The sequence below is a fragment of the Leuresthes tenuis genome, unplaced genomic scaffold (assembly GCF_036924035.1).
Source record: "Leuresthes tenuis unplaced genomic scaffold, fLeuTen1.0.hap1 SCAF_21, whole genome shotgun sequence".
NCBI classification, from domain to species: domain Eukaryota; kingdom Metazoa; phylum Chordata; class Actinopteri; order Atheriniformes; family Atherinopsidae; genus Leuresthes; species Leuresthes tenuis.
The window spans coordinates 20,638,362-20,655,050 of NW_027325375.1; the positions used below are offsets into that span (position 1 = coordinate 20,638,362).

Here is a 16,689-nt window from a genome sequence, read left to right on the forward strand (position 1 = left end):
ATATATATAACTCAAACTGATGTACCACATAAGGCACAATCATTTAAATATACTCTGCTGTTCCCTCTGTTTCGAGGCAGTCGCATGAATTGAAATATATTTTTTCCATCTTCTGAGTGCAAGGGGCAGAGGACTTAAGTGCACTTAACATGCTTTGTAGTCAGGAAGCCATTGCTAAAGGGTGATGAAGACAATTTCACCAGCATCAATCTCTTTATTAGAAAGTAATGGTCACTTTCACTTGAGCATGTCTAACCCCAAAGGGCTTTGGTATTGATTGATCCAGACCATCATGATTAAGATCCTGGCAAATGCTTTTGGTGACTGTTGGAGATGAGAGATAGGACAGAGCATGAGCCTCCAGAATTAGCCATCCAGTAAAGTTGGAAGCCTATTCTGGACAACAACCAGCCATTCTCATGGCCGCTCAAAACAAATCCTCTCCCAGAGCTGTTATCAACACTGTTTGTTTCCTCTTAATTATTGTTTTTCTCTAAGAGCCAAAAACCCCAAGTCAAGTGCTTTCTGTCCCCACATCTGTGAGGGATCCAGTGTAATTACTTAGACATGCAATCACTTGCATAATGTGGGCAAATCTTGCAAAAACACATTCAAATTGTCATATCATTTCCCACCAGCCGCTCTCGAGAACTTACATTGGGAGAAATGTGTGTGATTAATGTGAGAGTGTTTTATTGCATTTTAGGCATCCAGAAAATTTCCAGTGGAATTCTACTAACACAGAGAAGTTGAAAATGTCTCGACAACTTCTTTGCTGTGATCATTCCACTGCGGTGCTCCCTCCAGTCTGCAAGGTGATATTTCACTAATGCCAATGACTAAGACCCCATTACCTGAGCATCCCTTGTGGTCAAAGTGGGTCTTAAAGATTGAGGATGGCCATCTGGAAGTCATCAAGACGGATCACAGTACAGAGCACTGGAGATAACAGTTTAGCTTGCTGTCCAAAGCACCAGCATGAGTCTTTTCATGCACATCTGGCCTGTGGTTTCCAGCTAAAGTATAAATTCCACTGACATGTAGTAGAGACAGCAGCTGACCCGAGGCTACTGTTTGTTCTCACATGGTGCCATACTGAGTTTCTTCCTGTCTTCCATACACTCATGGCTGACGATCCAAGAACTTCTTCCACTTAACATTATTTTATAGTCAAGACAAGCATGGACAGTATTGTCTGTGAGTCATTCATCCATGGTAGAAATTATTTGTATTGTTATGTATTTGTATTACTATCATTGTTAAAATGACAGTGTCTTGTCGACAGTTTTCTTCCATTCATCCAGTGTTCATCCAATCTATTTTAAACTTGCCGTTTGTATTAATGGGAAACTCAGAAAGTGCATTTCTGGATTTGAAGTTCTATAAAATTTTCATACTTCACCTTTCCAAACCTTCAAAAATGGCTGGTGGGAGATTGGAGGGATGCTCTAATAATATGCTATTACTGGTTGTTTTGCTGAGCAGTTATGGCTGTCTGGTTACCTTCGTTATCAGCGGGCATATGAATAAGCTTTGGTGTTCTGTAAGCTTTTTCTCTCAATTAGTATTACAGGATTAAACTCTGTCTCTTGTTAAGCAAGTGTCAGCTGAGGAAACATCTGCAATATTTGCAAGCGACATAAGTCCCCACTCTGAGTGAGGAATACTTTTATTTATGACATGAAGCTTTATTAAACTAAATGCCTTTCTGCTGGTCAGCACCAGCTGCAGTGCACACATTTACACACTCCACAACAGAATCATTAGGAACAAAACAGTGATGATGCGATTAGCCTATTTTTATTTTCAAAGAAAGTCCAAATGGTTTTCTCTGGATACTTCTTTTGTGCTGTTACTGCCAGCGAGGGCCCATAGGTAAATAAGAGAACAGGGCAACTGACAGCTTGATAATGAGAACTTAGTTTGTTACAGGAAGCCGTTGACGCTTCAGGTGGATCAGTGCAATGATGTTGCAGTTTTTATGTATTGGAGGATGTTAATTTTTCAGCATCATATGCAATGACAAAGTGATAATGATAATAATAAGAAGAAGAAGCAGAAAAAGAATGACAATATACATATATTTCAAATGTGAGATTTTCAGTGGAACTACTTTCTGCTGGAGAAACAGGTCTTGTTTCTAGTCTCCGTAGAATACATGCAGTCAGTGACCCTGACATCACTGGATGATGACTCTTTCCTCACAAAACCCAGTTTACCATTTTATGGCTGTCTTCTTTTCCAACAACGTTAAGCGTGTTTCTTTATTCCACTTCTCAGGCCTACGCGCCACACACTGCTGAGGCAATCAGTCCGCTTTGAGAGCACACACATTGAACAAGCACAGCCCTTTTGGATTGTAATTATGGCTCAACAGCACAAACATCAACTCTTTAGCATTTCATTTACTTCTAAATCATAAGAAAATCCCATAAATGCTGGTATTATATGGATCTTTCAGTTTTCCAGAGGTGGGGTTATGGTTACATTTGTATTTCTTTCTAAAACATACTAATTTTTTTAAGAAATGACATCCCGCATGAACACAGAGATGTGGTTATCTCTCTGTTTGTGCTGTTCATCTTTTTCCTTTTTTTACCCTAATTGCACATAACTCATGCGCCAATCAGATTCAGTTGATTAATCCAAATGCGATTGTGGCTACTGTTGAATGTCCATCATTCACAGGATTTACTGCTTTTGTTGGATATGAAAGTTTAAAACTTTGATCTCTCTGAAACGATGAAGAAAAAATAAATATCTGTAGACCTCATTGATTTATTTTGACAACTAGTGACAGCAGCAAGTGATTAAAATTAAGCAAATTAAGGGTATTGACACTATTTATCTGTTAAACTCCATATGTAATTAATCTGTATGATTATTTTCTCATATTTAAAGGTCCAAGGCTTTTCTATTAGAATATAGGAATATTTTACTGTATTGCGGTTAAAACCTTAATTAATGTTGCGATTTCAACCTTTTATAAAGACAACAGAGAATATGAGGAGAATTTGTGAAGCAAGATATCCTCCAAGGGTTCCTGTTCAGACTTGGATGTGGGATGTGGCAGTTGCAGCCAGATACAAAACACTTATTAGGAGTACTTCGGTCCGACACATAATCAAGATAAACTAATCATGCAAACCCAAGGCTCCACATCTAACGTCACAATGAACCCCACATTTTCTAATTTGCATGGCAATCTGATCATTCCTGTTGTTGCTAGACTTGATCAAACCCTTTTCAACTAGCCACTATAAGCCCTCTGGCTTTGCATAATCCTATAAAAAAGATTACTCTTTTGCTTAAAGTAGTCCATTCAGTTCACCTGCATGCTTCTAAACCATGCATTAGCCCTCTGTTTCTTGTGTTTTCCATGGTTCACCGTTGGGGTATCTGGGGGTATCTGAGAGCACGTATAATTAAATACATCACCTCATTTTTTCTACAGCTGCCATGACAACCACTGACTCCTTTTTCTTGGGGTCACCTGAATACACAACTCAAATCTCTTTAGAATGCATGTTTATATACATATATATATTTGCATGTATATATATATAGATGACTTCTGCTATTGACATGTTAAGAATAGAATGAATTAAACAATTTCTTCAGTTTCTAAATGAGAAATCAGAACTGGTTCTACCTGTTGGTGTTTGCTAGTTTTAATGTGTATGTATGTGTAAGTTAATGTGGTATAATGACAGGTCACAGTGATCGTGATCATTGCTATGAACGCTATCGCAATCTTTCTTAACCAAAGCCATAACCTTGTTTAACTGTTTGAGTCTTTTTATGGTTTAGTTGATTAACCGTAAATGACAGAATGCACAGAGGTTGTTGAAATTTAATACAAGTAATCAAGCACTGATTGCACTCAGTGTCAGAATAGCTCTGATGAACAATGCACATTTCTCATCAGATATAAAGGAAGACAAATCACATATCTGTACATCTAAAGTACAGGCGAGTGTAGGATGACTATTTAGCCAACATTTGCACAGGTTCATGTCAGACATCACGTGTTTGTTTCACAGGCAGCTTTGCTTCAGATTCAAAATAAGATGAATTATCAACCATGTTATATGCCTCTTTGAATGAGACAATGACAGAGAGCCACAGCTACTCATTACTTGAGATTACATCCATTCACTCCCAATTTTGTTGCAATGTATTTTATTGCTTGGTGATAAAATATATATTTAATGGAACAATATGAATGTTTGATGGCAATGTCAGCTGGAGCAGGGTTTGTTGGGTTGTGTGGCTCCCTAACAAAACAATATGACTTTAACAGCCTCTTTAGTTTCACCTCCATTTACCTTAAAGCAGCAATGAAGAAGATTATTATGCTAAAACAGTGCTGACAAAGTCATTAATTAATTTCTCATATTCTAAACATAATCAGGAACATAGCCTTTAGAAACCACATGGAAGCTTATTTGGGAGTAGATATGTGCAACCATGTGAGATTAGGATTGTCGTCGTCAAATGCGAGATGCATATTAATTAATAGTGACAGTATAAACAACAGCAGATTTTATCATACAAGTGGCCACACAAACGAATAAAAGAATATTTTACTAAGGTCTCATGGCATTTAAATGTCCCAGTATGGGGCAGCCCTTTCCATTAAAAGATAACCATAGGAGGCCATCAGATATTTTAAATGGGGGGAGTGCTGTTGCCATGTGCAGTGTATGACTGGTCTGCAGAAATGTTTAGGTTGGTGTCAAAGTAACATCAATGTAAATGCCAAGGCGTAGATTATCCAAGCTGAATATTCTTTTCTAACATAATAAATAATAATAATAATAATAATAATAAAGTTAGAATTGTTGGTAGAACAAGCCATACTGTTACCAGTACATATCCTAGAGTGATATAGTGATATATCCTTCACTGACTAAAGGCTATACCAGGGAACTCATTGGCATAAGAAGAAAAAAGGGACCGTGTTGAAAATGTAATTAGAAGCACAGTTTTTGTAAATCAAAATCATACTTTTTCATGTAGCCTGGCTCATGTTTAATGCAAATGCGAATCCATTTTACTGTCACCACTCACCCAACTCTCCGGCTCTGACGTAACCAGACAGAAAGTGCTCATGAGAGACAGAAGAGAAAAAAAAAAAAAAAAAAGAAACTGACAGAGAAACAACTCACTGACAGCACATGCAAATCGCAAACTTGGCATCTCCTCTAGAGACTTTTTGTTGGTCGGACAGTATTTTTAGGGTCAGGTTTTCTGCAGGGCGAGCATTTAAAGTACAACAACGTTTGTTGTTGATTTGCTTTTATATTAAGAAAAAAGAAGAAAAAAAATCTGGAATAGAGGCACCACCAGCACCGGAGCGACTTTTATATTTTTATTTTTTTCACATAATAAACAGTGGATGCTCACATAGCTGCCAGATAGTGTCGGGTGTCTCTCCTCTGCACACCGCGACTACCTGGTCAGAAGATTTGGATTAAGACTAATGAACTGGGGGTAAATAATCTCCACGGGAGTGTTTACGAGACGCCTCATTGTCTCTGAAGGATTATATTTTTTTAGTGTTGTATTTACGCGTCTGAGGGCTACGGACGATGCCTCTCCGGAGATACTTAGTCGCTTTTTCCAAATGCACAGTTCTTTTCTCTCTGAGGATTTTGCTTCTTGTGCCTGCAGGGTTGCCGGTCCGTAGCCAAGGGGATTCTCAGTCCGACAATAAAGTGATGGACAATATCACCGTCAGACAAGGAGAAACGGTCTTTCTCAGGTGAGTCTACATGAATCTACCTTTATTCATACGTTTTGCTTCTGGCTGCTGCTTCTCGATTCTGCTCAGCGAGTTGAGCGCTGCCTGGGGGCTTTCGCGGTTGAACTTAGCTTGAGGATCGAGAGGGACAAACACGACTTAAGTGTTCTCTGTTTAATCATGTAGGAACTGCCGTTTATAAACAGTTGCCGAGGGGGGTGGAGGGATTCCATCGGATTAGATCCTGAAAAACACCAACTTCAGAAACGATACTCTACTAATCTTCTGCAGTTGTTAAAAAGAGACTTAGTGATCTTAATTGTTATGTGACGATGTAGAACTAAAGCTGTTTCTCTTACGAGCAAAAGCGCAACAAAACAGTTCTTAAGTAACCTATTCGCTCAGGACTGAGGTGCAGGTGGGACAAATTAACACACACACATAAAGGAAAAACCTGAGGTCATAACAGATTGACAAGCAATTCTTTGGGAAGGGAGATTGTCAGCGCTGACCTTTTCCCTCCTCTGCGCCCTCCAAGGCTTACTGGACTCACACGGATTTAGGTTGCCTTCAAGTGCTGTCAGGAAAATATAGAGTAATGTCAACACTGCAGCGGTCAATGAATTTGGCGTCCTATGTTCTATTTCTTTTTTCTTTTTTTCTTTATTGATACCATAGTTGGTCAAACTTAACTGCGGTATTCTGCCAGTTGTTGGTGAAAATGCTGCTGTGTGATTACAATTAGATACGTTACAAAGGAGTACATTTGAGGCAAGGCTTTGTGTTTCATGTTGACAGGAATTTTCAATATTTCAAGTTAATGTCAATGTAATAGACTGACTATGAAATGCCTGGTTGGCTATATAATATTATGGTGCTGGTTTAGCTAAGTTTTTGCCCAACAACAGGTTTTCTAAACTACTTAAATTTCAGCTGTTTTTCATCTGTTTGTTGTAAATTTGCCTGTAGTAAACTTGATGTATTTGTTGGTTGAGATTTTAGAAAAATTAGTTAGTTACCCAAACTGGGGACTATATAAAAATGTGTCTATTTAACTTTTAGCTTTACGACACATTTGTACATGCTTTGCTGCAAAGGTTGAATGAGAATCTGTCTAAAGTTCCTCTTGATGTAAGTACTTGAGATGATGCAACATCATCTTTTTACCTTAAGGTGATAAAGGTAAAAGTGAAAAAAGAACTTGACTGATCTTGGCTTGGACTTTCAGAACAACAGCACAAAACAAACTAAATATGAATGGAATCTGGGCTTATTTATTTGTCATGAAAACTTGAAAGTGTGATTTTCGTCAGATCATAATTGATCAAACATGTTGACTGCTGCATTTTGCAAATTAAGAACCATAGCAGTGAGTCCCTAATGAGGCATGTAACATCCATTTCAGCACCATGGACAGCGCATTGACAAGAAAATGACTTCTTTAATGAGGCCATATTTCCTGATAATATTGTGTTTTGATCATGTCCTATTTTGTTTTTGTTCACACCTTCTTGAAATCTGCATGTTGTACCAGTATTATTTCAATGTTGAGCCATGTGTAGGTAATCTGAAGCAGCAACTTTGAAGTTGCAAAGATGAACCACGATCTTTCATGCAGAGCAAAAATGGCTGTTTCAGTCTCACATTGATTCATGCATTATGTTCCAGCATTGTGCTTTCATCTTGGTGATGTGTGCCCACTTAGACAGTCACAAAGGTTGAAAAGACGTTTGAATCAGAAGCATACTTTGTGCTGTTATGAATATGGATTTCAACTTTGTTGTAGAACGTGGCTGTTAAAAAAAAATCTTGTTGCAGCTTATAACTCACCCGTGACATGGTTATCATGGGGAATAGAATGCATACTATGGATAAAACTAGAGTAAGCAAGTGACTGTGATGGATAAACTCTTAGGAAGGGGATTTGAATGTTTATGACAGTAATGGTAATTTTAAAGAAGAAATTATGCAGTTGCTAAATTCAGCATCCTTGCTGGTTTTACAATGGCGATTTGTTTTCCTTTTTTCCTTTCATATATCCCTGACACATGCTGCAACCAGTTTTGTAAGTAGGACAGTTGGTATGATCAGGCTGCCTGCCAGCCAAGTCCAGACTGGGCACTTTTTCGGCTCTCATCCAGCTTCTAATAAGCACCACACCAACATGCACTGCAGACTCCTGGTCACTCTCTTAGTAGATAGTTAACTGGCACTCTAAGGGAAAACCACAACAAGTATGTTTTGTTTAGATGCCATTTTAAAATAAAACTGTTATCAAAAAGTTAATTCACAGAGGTGTGTCTTCAACAATGAAAGAGCACACAGCACTTTTGAGTCAGATGGGATGATAAACAGCCGGATATGTCTTTGAAGTAGTACAAGTGAATTAGGTTGTTCCATTGCCGCAGCAAGTTGACAAGTTTGTTTTACTTTAATAGCCTGAAAGTAGTACAGGCACACTGTATTTTTTTTAGCTGTCACAGCTGTGACATTCAACACTCCTGCATGCTTTGTGCTGACATGCTCCTTGTCCTTTCTCACTGCCAAAACTGAGGATGGCATCAGGTTATAGAAAAACAGAGTTGCAAGTTTCCTTCGTATTTGTGCTTTCAGTGCTGTAACCTAAATCTATCTATCTGTCCGTCCGCGAATTCATATGTCGATGTATAAAAAGTACATCTGCTGTTACTAACTTGGTGATTTGGCTACATTTATAAGTCCCTTGACAATTTTTTTTGTTTCTTTTTTTTCAAGACAGTGATTTGCTACAAATCTAGCAACCATATAGACAAACATACTGCTTCCAAAAGCAAGGTCTCCCACATCGATAGAATGCCTCTCCCTGTCTCAAGTCAGATCCCAAAGCAGCGCCTGTGAGCTGCACATGTGTTGTTATTTTGATGCTTTGGGAAGCTTTGGACTGTGTGATAAAACGGGTTGCTGCTCCTAACTTTCTCTCTGGGAAATCATCATACTTATTCGGTAAATATAGCTGAAATCACTGCGTAATTTGGCTTTAACTTATTTAGACAGTGATTTTGTCCAATAATAAGATAATCAGGATATCAAAAGCAGGTTGAAAAAAACAAGTGTTAAAACTTTGTCAAATGTCAGAACTTGAAAGTCCTGGTCATATCCCTTTTATTCTAAATGGTGTTTGAGCTAAACATATTTAGTTTATTCATAGGAGGAAAACTTAGAAGTTTGTTTCCACTGTACTGCACTACAACAGTTGAACGTTTGGACACACATAACCATTTCAAAATTCACTGTTTGATTTGTCTAATATGTAGTACATTACCTTGTAATACCAGATTTTGTAAGAGTGACTGTGGCTCTGATTGCCAGAGATGAGCATTAATCTCAAGGTTGGGGGATTTCTGAAAGGCATTTCATGGTTTCTGCATCTGCTTGTCTGTGAGGCCTGTGTAATGTAAATTTGGCCACCTTTTCCAGTCAGCAAGGGTCGACTGGGTCCCTCTGTGGTTGCTCACGTGTAGTGGAGGGCTGTATTGGGATTGGAATCCCTCAGGTGACATGGGACCAATTGCAAATTCAGTGGGAGTAGATGGTTTTAACATGGCTGCAGGTGAGAGGGGGCTATCAGAAAATAAAATTCACTACCTTTACAAAACAAATGTAATTTGCTTATTCCAATACTGTGGATAAGGGCTGATTTATTAGGTGAATTACACTGGGGGTCTGCACTGGAATCTGGTCCCACAGGACTAGCAGCACCACCAGTTGTGGGAGCAAGTGGTAATGGTTAGAAATTCAATGGGAGCAAGAATGGTATGAAGAAAACAGCCCTGTGCAGCGCTCGACCGTGGTCTTCAAATACATGTAAATGTATGGAACAAGTGCGCTGACTTCACATGCATCTGGATCAATCTCCATGCTTAAAATTAACTTCCCAAACTACATAGAAGACAAGCAGAGGAAAAATATTGACACTTGATCTGAGGACTACCAAAAGGTAATGGGTGGAGGACCGCGTGGACATCTGAGAAGTCCCAAACGTTTTTTGTATGTGTACCCAGCCCGTCATTTTTCACAACTCAAAGCTACAGATACTAAACACGAAGAAATTTTGGATAGCAACTAAGCATCTTGCATGATGTCTCTGCTGCCTTTGTGAGTGAGTGTGTGCTATGGTTCTTCAGTGGATTTAGGTTGCCTTTAGTAGGACAATGTGTTGTTCTTGTGGTTGCACAAACAGGCAATTCTTTATGGCTCTGGCTATCTCTTTGGATTTGCTTTCCTGTTGCAGAATGAATTTAGGATAACCACAGTCTTTGTTGATGGTTTTGCAAATATATATATATATATATTTTTCCACTTCTGAAAATAAAGTAAATGTAAAATTGCACAGATACATCTTAAATTACCGCTTTGAGTTGTTATATTGATGAAAGGCTCCTCTACTTTTTGTTTACCCCATCCTTGGCCCTCATTTGACTGTTGCTATCTGCTACGTTTTTCTGTTTTTCATTTGTGTTTAAGAAGCTGTTCAATCTTTACTAAATGTAGGTACAGCAGTTCAAATCCAAAGATGATGAGTGTGATGAAAAATGGGTTTACATGTGCGGTATAACTCCAGTTTCTAGGTTATCCAAATACTGAATTCAGAGCAGTGAACAGCTGAACTTTTCTTTGTTTCAGGCTCTTGTAGCTCCAATATTACGTGAGCCCGGAACTGTCGGAAAGCAATGTGCTTTACATAAAACAGACAATAAATGGACTAAATCGGAGGCATTTTTGTTTTTCAAGGCTCTGCACCCTCAAATGGACTAAGAAAGAGACAAAATACCTCTTGAGACTGCGATTAATGAATGCGCCCAAGGTTGGCTGACAACCCTCTGAGACGCTTATCTACCTGCACAGACCATGCTGGTCTTAGAGCCACACCATGTTAACATTTATTAATTTCTCTCTCGGAAGCCTGATCATCCATCTGGCATTCAGGATAAATGTGTCATGTCAAGGCTTTGTTCCCAACAGCAAGATGCTTTTATTTGCCTTGATATTTAGTTTGCTTGAAGAAATGTTTGCTCAGTACAATTATGAATTTGTGTTCTTTGCATGTTGCTTTTAGCCACATCAGGGTACAAAGCTTTACTGTTAGTCATGATTTTGTATCCAGCCCTCATCACCAATTGAAGCATCTTTCTGTCAGTGGGACATTCCTTTAATTCCTTGTATGCCAGGCCAAGATAGGAAAGCTGATTATTTGATTTCACACCAGGGAATGGTACTAGCGATTCTCTCTGTCCAGTAATTCCATTTTATTTCACCTTGCATTGTCTTGCCAGGCTACCATCCACTTCCACTTTTTGTCTTTCCAATGTTACGGCTCTATAAATAGGTTTTTATCATTAAAATAAGAAGACTGTAGAATGGCAGCAGAATAGGATTGGTATAAAATTTCATCACTTGATTAAACTGGGATTTTTGTAGCAGTGGAGGTGTGTTTTATGCCTGCAGCTGCTTTTAGTATTTACTTGGAAAAAAATTACAGTAAATGTTGGTAATCAGTATTGATGAGTATTCATGACTTCCTTTGATTTTTTTTTTTTTTACCAAGTCAGAGGTCACCTCCCTGCTGATTTGCCCTTCATGCTTTGTTTAGACTAGCATGGATTTGTGTTCAGTTGACCTCATTTCCTTATGTGACAGAACGAAACTTGAAAAAAGTGTGAAATCCAGCAGGTAAAGGGGGCAAGGCTTAAAATGTCAGGTCATGTCAAGTTCTACAATCTGATTTCATTCACAAATGTTAATTAATAGGAGGGAAGAGTACTTGTGTCGGGTTGGATTTTGTGACTTTAACTCAAATGGCCTACATTTACCATCTCTTTCTGTAATACTTTTGAGAATAATCTCATATCTCTAGTGGATTATGGAGTGAGGACTTGCTGAACTGTGAAACAGCAGTGGTTCATCTTATATTTATATATATATATATATATATATATATATCTGTGTGTGTGTGTGTTTCGTTTTCTCTCTTTCTCCCTTCTTATATTTGTATTGCTTTGAAGTGATTTAATTCAGACTTCAATGCTGTCCAGGAAATTCCAAAGCCACTATAATGAAGTGTGAGTGATTTGACAAGTGCCTTTATCTTAGCCATGGCTATTCGGGAATTTTCAAACAAGAACTGGACAGGTTGATTGTGTAGATGTAGCTCTTATAGCCATAATCTATCTGCAGCAATTTGAGGCTTTCTGATTCCAATTCTCTAAAGCTGAAAACCTTTGAATCGAGGTAACAGTCATTTCGAGCAGCCTCAGCTCTGAATAACCTGAGCCCCTAATCACAAATGAGATTCCTTTTAAAAGATGGTTTCTGCTTTCATCAGAATGCTGTTTCAGCCATTCTGAAATCATTCCTGCTCTCACAGATGACACTTGAATTTTGCTGCTTAATTGTGTGGAGTAACATAGTGTTTCATATTGTGTTGGTCAATGTTTTCCTATTGTTACATACCTTCACAAAATCTTTTTCTTTTTTTGTTGGGGAAATCTGTATTTCAGATTTTGTAAATTTTTCATCGCTGAGCTTGGTGGTCTTTTGGGCTATGCTTCATTGTATATTAAACTAATACAGTTTTTATTGTGCTATTGCAGTAAACAACATAATGATATGACTGGCCCAAGGGCAGCACAAGTGGGGCTTTGCTGCAGCATCTTGTTGACTTAAGCTGGGTTCCAGCCCTATCTCAGTGGAGACGGGTGGGTGAAAGTTGGAGTGCTCAGGATTATGTGCTTTAAAAAAAATCCACCTACTCTTTAGTGCCAAGACATCGATACTGCAGGATGTTCTGCTCACGCTCACAAACATGGACTGACATGCTTCTTATTGAGACAACTGAATACATTCACAGGTATGCAATAGCTACTTACCAGTGGGCCGGTGTGGGTTTACTTAATCCACACGTATGGTCGCGTTAAACATTGTCACTCCTCCAACTTTCATGCACAGTTAAAGCTTAAGTAAGCCTGAGTTCGAAGCCAAATGTAATACAAGTTCAGAAAATTAAAAGTCTGGCTGACATATAGGAAATAAGGTTACTCCTCCAGATATGCACGTGCCTTTGCACCTTTGATGGATTTCACAAGAGATGTCATTTTAAAGAAATAAATAAATAACTGCAGCATTGTTGGTATGCTTAAGTAAGTGCAGCGTCTGATGTCTCCTCCCATGAGCAACAAGTGAGGGAATGAGCACATCTAACTAATCTTGATTCCTTTACATTGATCTCACTCAAAAGCCAGCTGGCATGGAGGAGGAAAAACAACCACTCTATTTATTTTTAAGCTGTAACTCTCCCTATAAACCGATCCTCTGGCTAGAAAAAAAGTTTTACTGACTTAACATTTCAAAGTTGAGAGACAGGGAAAGTGGAGTCAGAACAGAAAGGGCTCCGGGCAAAGCTCCAACATACACTCCATTACTGATCAGAAACTGCCCGTGTGTGTAGACATCTGGGTCTGCATGTGTGTGTCCTCCTGCCCAAGTTTGTGTGTTTGCCAGTGGTCATGATGCGTCTATGCTTACAGTTGCATTTAAAAGTTTGGTTAAAATTATTGTATCCGTGAAACATCAAGGGATTGAACAGTGACCTGATTCAAAAAGGGAATACATTTAAAGATGAGACTACATTTTTTCTTGCTTAAAACAGCATAACTTCTCCATAAACTATAAAATAAACTTTCACATCCCCTATTTGTTTGTGTTCTACTGTTTTTAAGATTTGAATTTGAATGATTTTACTGCCAGAAGTGTAGGACGTGGAATAAATTCGACAAAGAATCCATGAACATTCACATTTGATTGCATTTACCCGTCACTCAAATCTTTCCTGCCCATAATGATGCTTAACTTAAAGCTTTAATATGAGTTAAACAGGTGTGTTTTCATAAAGGTTCAGTTTCAAGACTTGTGCCATGGGCTGTGAACTTATTTCCATATCTTGTAAAATTTATAATTTTATCATGTGGGTCTATGGGAATTGACTTGCTTATGAATCACAAAAACGATTACTTTAAACCTTGTTAAAAATGTTAAAAAGAACACGACTCATTCAGTTTTAATCAGGCCAGTTTATCCACTTCTCACTTCAGTATTTACAGTAAATTCCCGTGCCAAACATTTGTATTATGTCCTTAAGAGGATACAAAATTGGATAAAGTTTGGGATTAAGATCTAATTCATTGAATAATAATGTAATGATTACATTTAGGAAGCGATTGAAAAGGAGCTCAAACATTTTGGAATCCTTTGCTACATGAACTTTCAAGCACAGGTAACTAAAACTGTAATAGCCATCAGTCACGATGACTATTTAATAACACCTCACATGTTGACCAAATTATAGATGACTGATAGTTCCCAGACTTTCACCTTGAAATGTAGTATGTGGTAAAATGATATTTTTTTAACTAAAAAATGTCTCTGTTCTTCTTATCTATTAAAAATAGAAGTTTGCGAGCGCATTCACATTCTAAGGTCGTACTCTTAAGTTGTTGCATCCATTTGGTGCTTTTTTACATTGGCTCTTTGTTTGATTTTGCAACATCAGTCACTTTATCCTGCTGATGCCTATGAGAATACATGTGTTGTGGAAGGCAACTCAAGTGTTGTGGCATTATAAAACCTCCAGATTTATTCGGCAGGCAATATAACGATGGGTATATACACTTGTAATATACTGAGAGTGCTAAATCACATTCAGATGTGACAAAGAAGCTGGCAGAAGTAGTTGTGTGGGGATTTATTCCTTAGAACAATAATGTTCTTACTTTGCTGGCAGTGTAGCTTAAAGTGTTGGATGTTCCTCACTACATTTGATTCTTGGTTTAAGTTATCATGTATCATCTAAACCCACTCAAGAGGTATCTGTTAATGGTACACATGGGATTAATCTCTTAAGTTTGAATGTCCACAAACATTTTGCGCAGCACCGTCAAAAGGTCAGAATTCTTCTGGACCAACAACCAACAGATGCTGTGTTTGGCAACACAGTGTCTGTCCAGAATGTATAAATACAACTTTTCACAACACCGAAAAGTCTTGAAGCAAGTAGTCGTTCTTTATTTTTTGACTAAAATGAAGCCAGAACTGGATGACAGTTCAATAGAAAATGAAAACAATTCAGAAAAATCTGGGTTGGATGGGGTGAGAACTGAGGTGTGTTGCATGACAATCAGCAGATTAATGTCAGTGATCCAATTTAGCTCATTGCATACATTTTGTGGCAGTTTCTCATAATCCAAAAAGCAGGCAAAGGCAAACATAGGTATATAATGATTTTGTGTTATGAAAGTTATGAAATTGTTGTAATTTTGCAACTTTTCAGCCTTTACTGTGCAGCTGCTTTGTTTTTTTCACTTTGGACTATTCCATCATGTTCTGAAAACAGACTGTATTGTCTTGCCCCTAATACGACCAAGCTGACTGCATCAATATGATTTCCACATAACGAGAAAAGTCTTTCTCAAAAATATTTCTCAGTAGTACCAGATCAAAATTGAGAATGCCCTTTGGCATCAGAACATCTAAACAGTTTTAGCAATATTGGCAATATTCGATGTTAGAACGCCTTAGGAACTGTTTACTCATCAACAAGTGAAAATGTCCTTGAAGGAGTGCTCAGAAGTAATAGGACAAATTGAATTAAGTAGAAACAAATTGTTCATTTTTACTACTTTTTTCATAATCATTTGCAGTCAATAAATGCTCAACGGTTTGAACCCATAGAAATCGTCTAAGAAAGCCTACACTGCAGCAGCTTTTCGTTGTGTTTGTGGAAGGGATTTTTCTTTGCCCATAGTCGTCGAAGGGTGAAATACAACTTATTTGGGTGACGATCAGTTGGCTGACTCAACCTCAGCAGAGTATTCTTCCTCCTCACCTGGGTTGTTTTCACATTATGTTTTGGGTTGTTTCCCATCTGTTTCGTGAGGTTGCCATCAACTTTGTTGTATGAATCGGAAATCTGAGCTGAACAGTTTTTCTCTGTACACCGTATCGAGACGCTATACAGTCGATTCATCGGCTGCTGCTATCTTCTGTCATCAAGAAACACTAAGTTGCATTGGAATCCATGCCTGCCCAGGGTGCCTTTCCACATGTTTTACGCAATGTGATTTACTCCTTTGATGAGATGTTGGAGGCTGTTCCATTTTTTTCCTCCCCATGTAGTTCAGAATTCTTACTGTGGCAAAATTTTATTTTCTTTTGCATGAAAATGATTGCGAGATCATCCACTAGCATTTTTTTGGGGTAAATCAGGCCTTTTCTTATGTTGCTGAACTCACTGGAGTGTTTTCTTGTATATTATGATTATCATGATTAATGTTTCTCTTTTTCTCAGAACGTAGCAAACTAATGATTTGGCCACATCTGGTGTTCCTGTTGTCTCTGATAGGTTTGTTTTGTTTTGGTTTATTATAATTCTTTATCACAAATTCCACTTTTAATCAACTCCAGACTCTTCACTTACCTTAGTCATTTAAATTGCATTCATATTGTGCCAAGTCACTTAAAATGAATCTCAGAGCACTTTACGGAGAAAGTAAAGTAGTTCGATTGATAATTGATTTGGACTTTCATGTAAAACGTATAAAATAACCTTTGAACCACTGAAAAAGAGAGTGAAACATAGTAAAGAGCGATAATTCATGAATTGTTTCACCAGTTCTGAATATGCTTGAAAATGCCTAAATAGCATAAGATTATGTGTTATATATGTGTTTATATGTGTTTGAACCTAACTATGTCGGTCTGCATACCATTTTTAGTAGTATAATACTCCCGGATCCTTATTATATTGGGGGAAGTTCCTGATTAAGTCTGACTAATTTCCAAGCTATGGGTCAATTTGCCAAAAAATATATACTGTATGGTAATTTCCTCATGGGCATCACTGTTCCAGGCTA

General features: G+C 38.0%; 1 protein-coding gene across 2 annotated transcripts in view; it reads left to right on the top strand.

The window, feature by feature from the left end:
• Positions 1 to 16,689, top strand: part of ntm (neurotrimin) — a 366,426-nt gene that overhangs the window by 248,132 nt on the left and 101,605 nt on the right. Inside the window, exon 2 of one of the 2 annotated variants that reach the window (XM_072375719.1) lies at positions 5,677 to 5,767. In XM_072375719.1, the coding sequence (XP_072231820.1) occupies positions 5,677 to 5,767 (91 nt within the window). Of the gene's footprint in view, positions 1 to 5,334; positions 5,768 to 16,689 lie in introns of those variants that run through there. The other variant, XM_072375718.1, reaches the window with a different exon arrangement.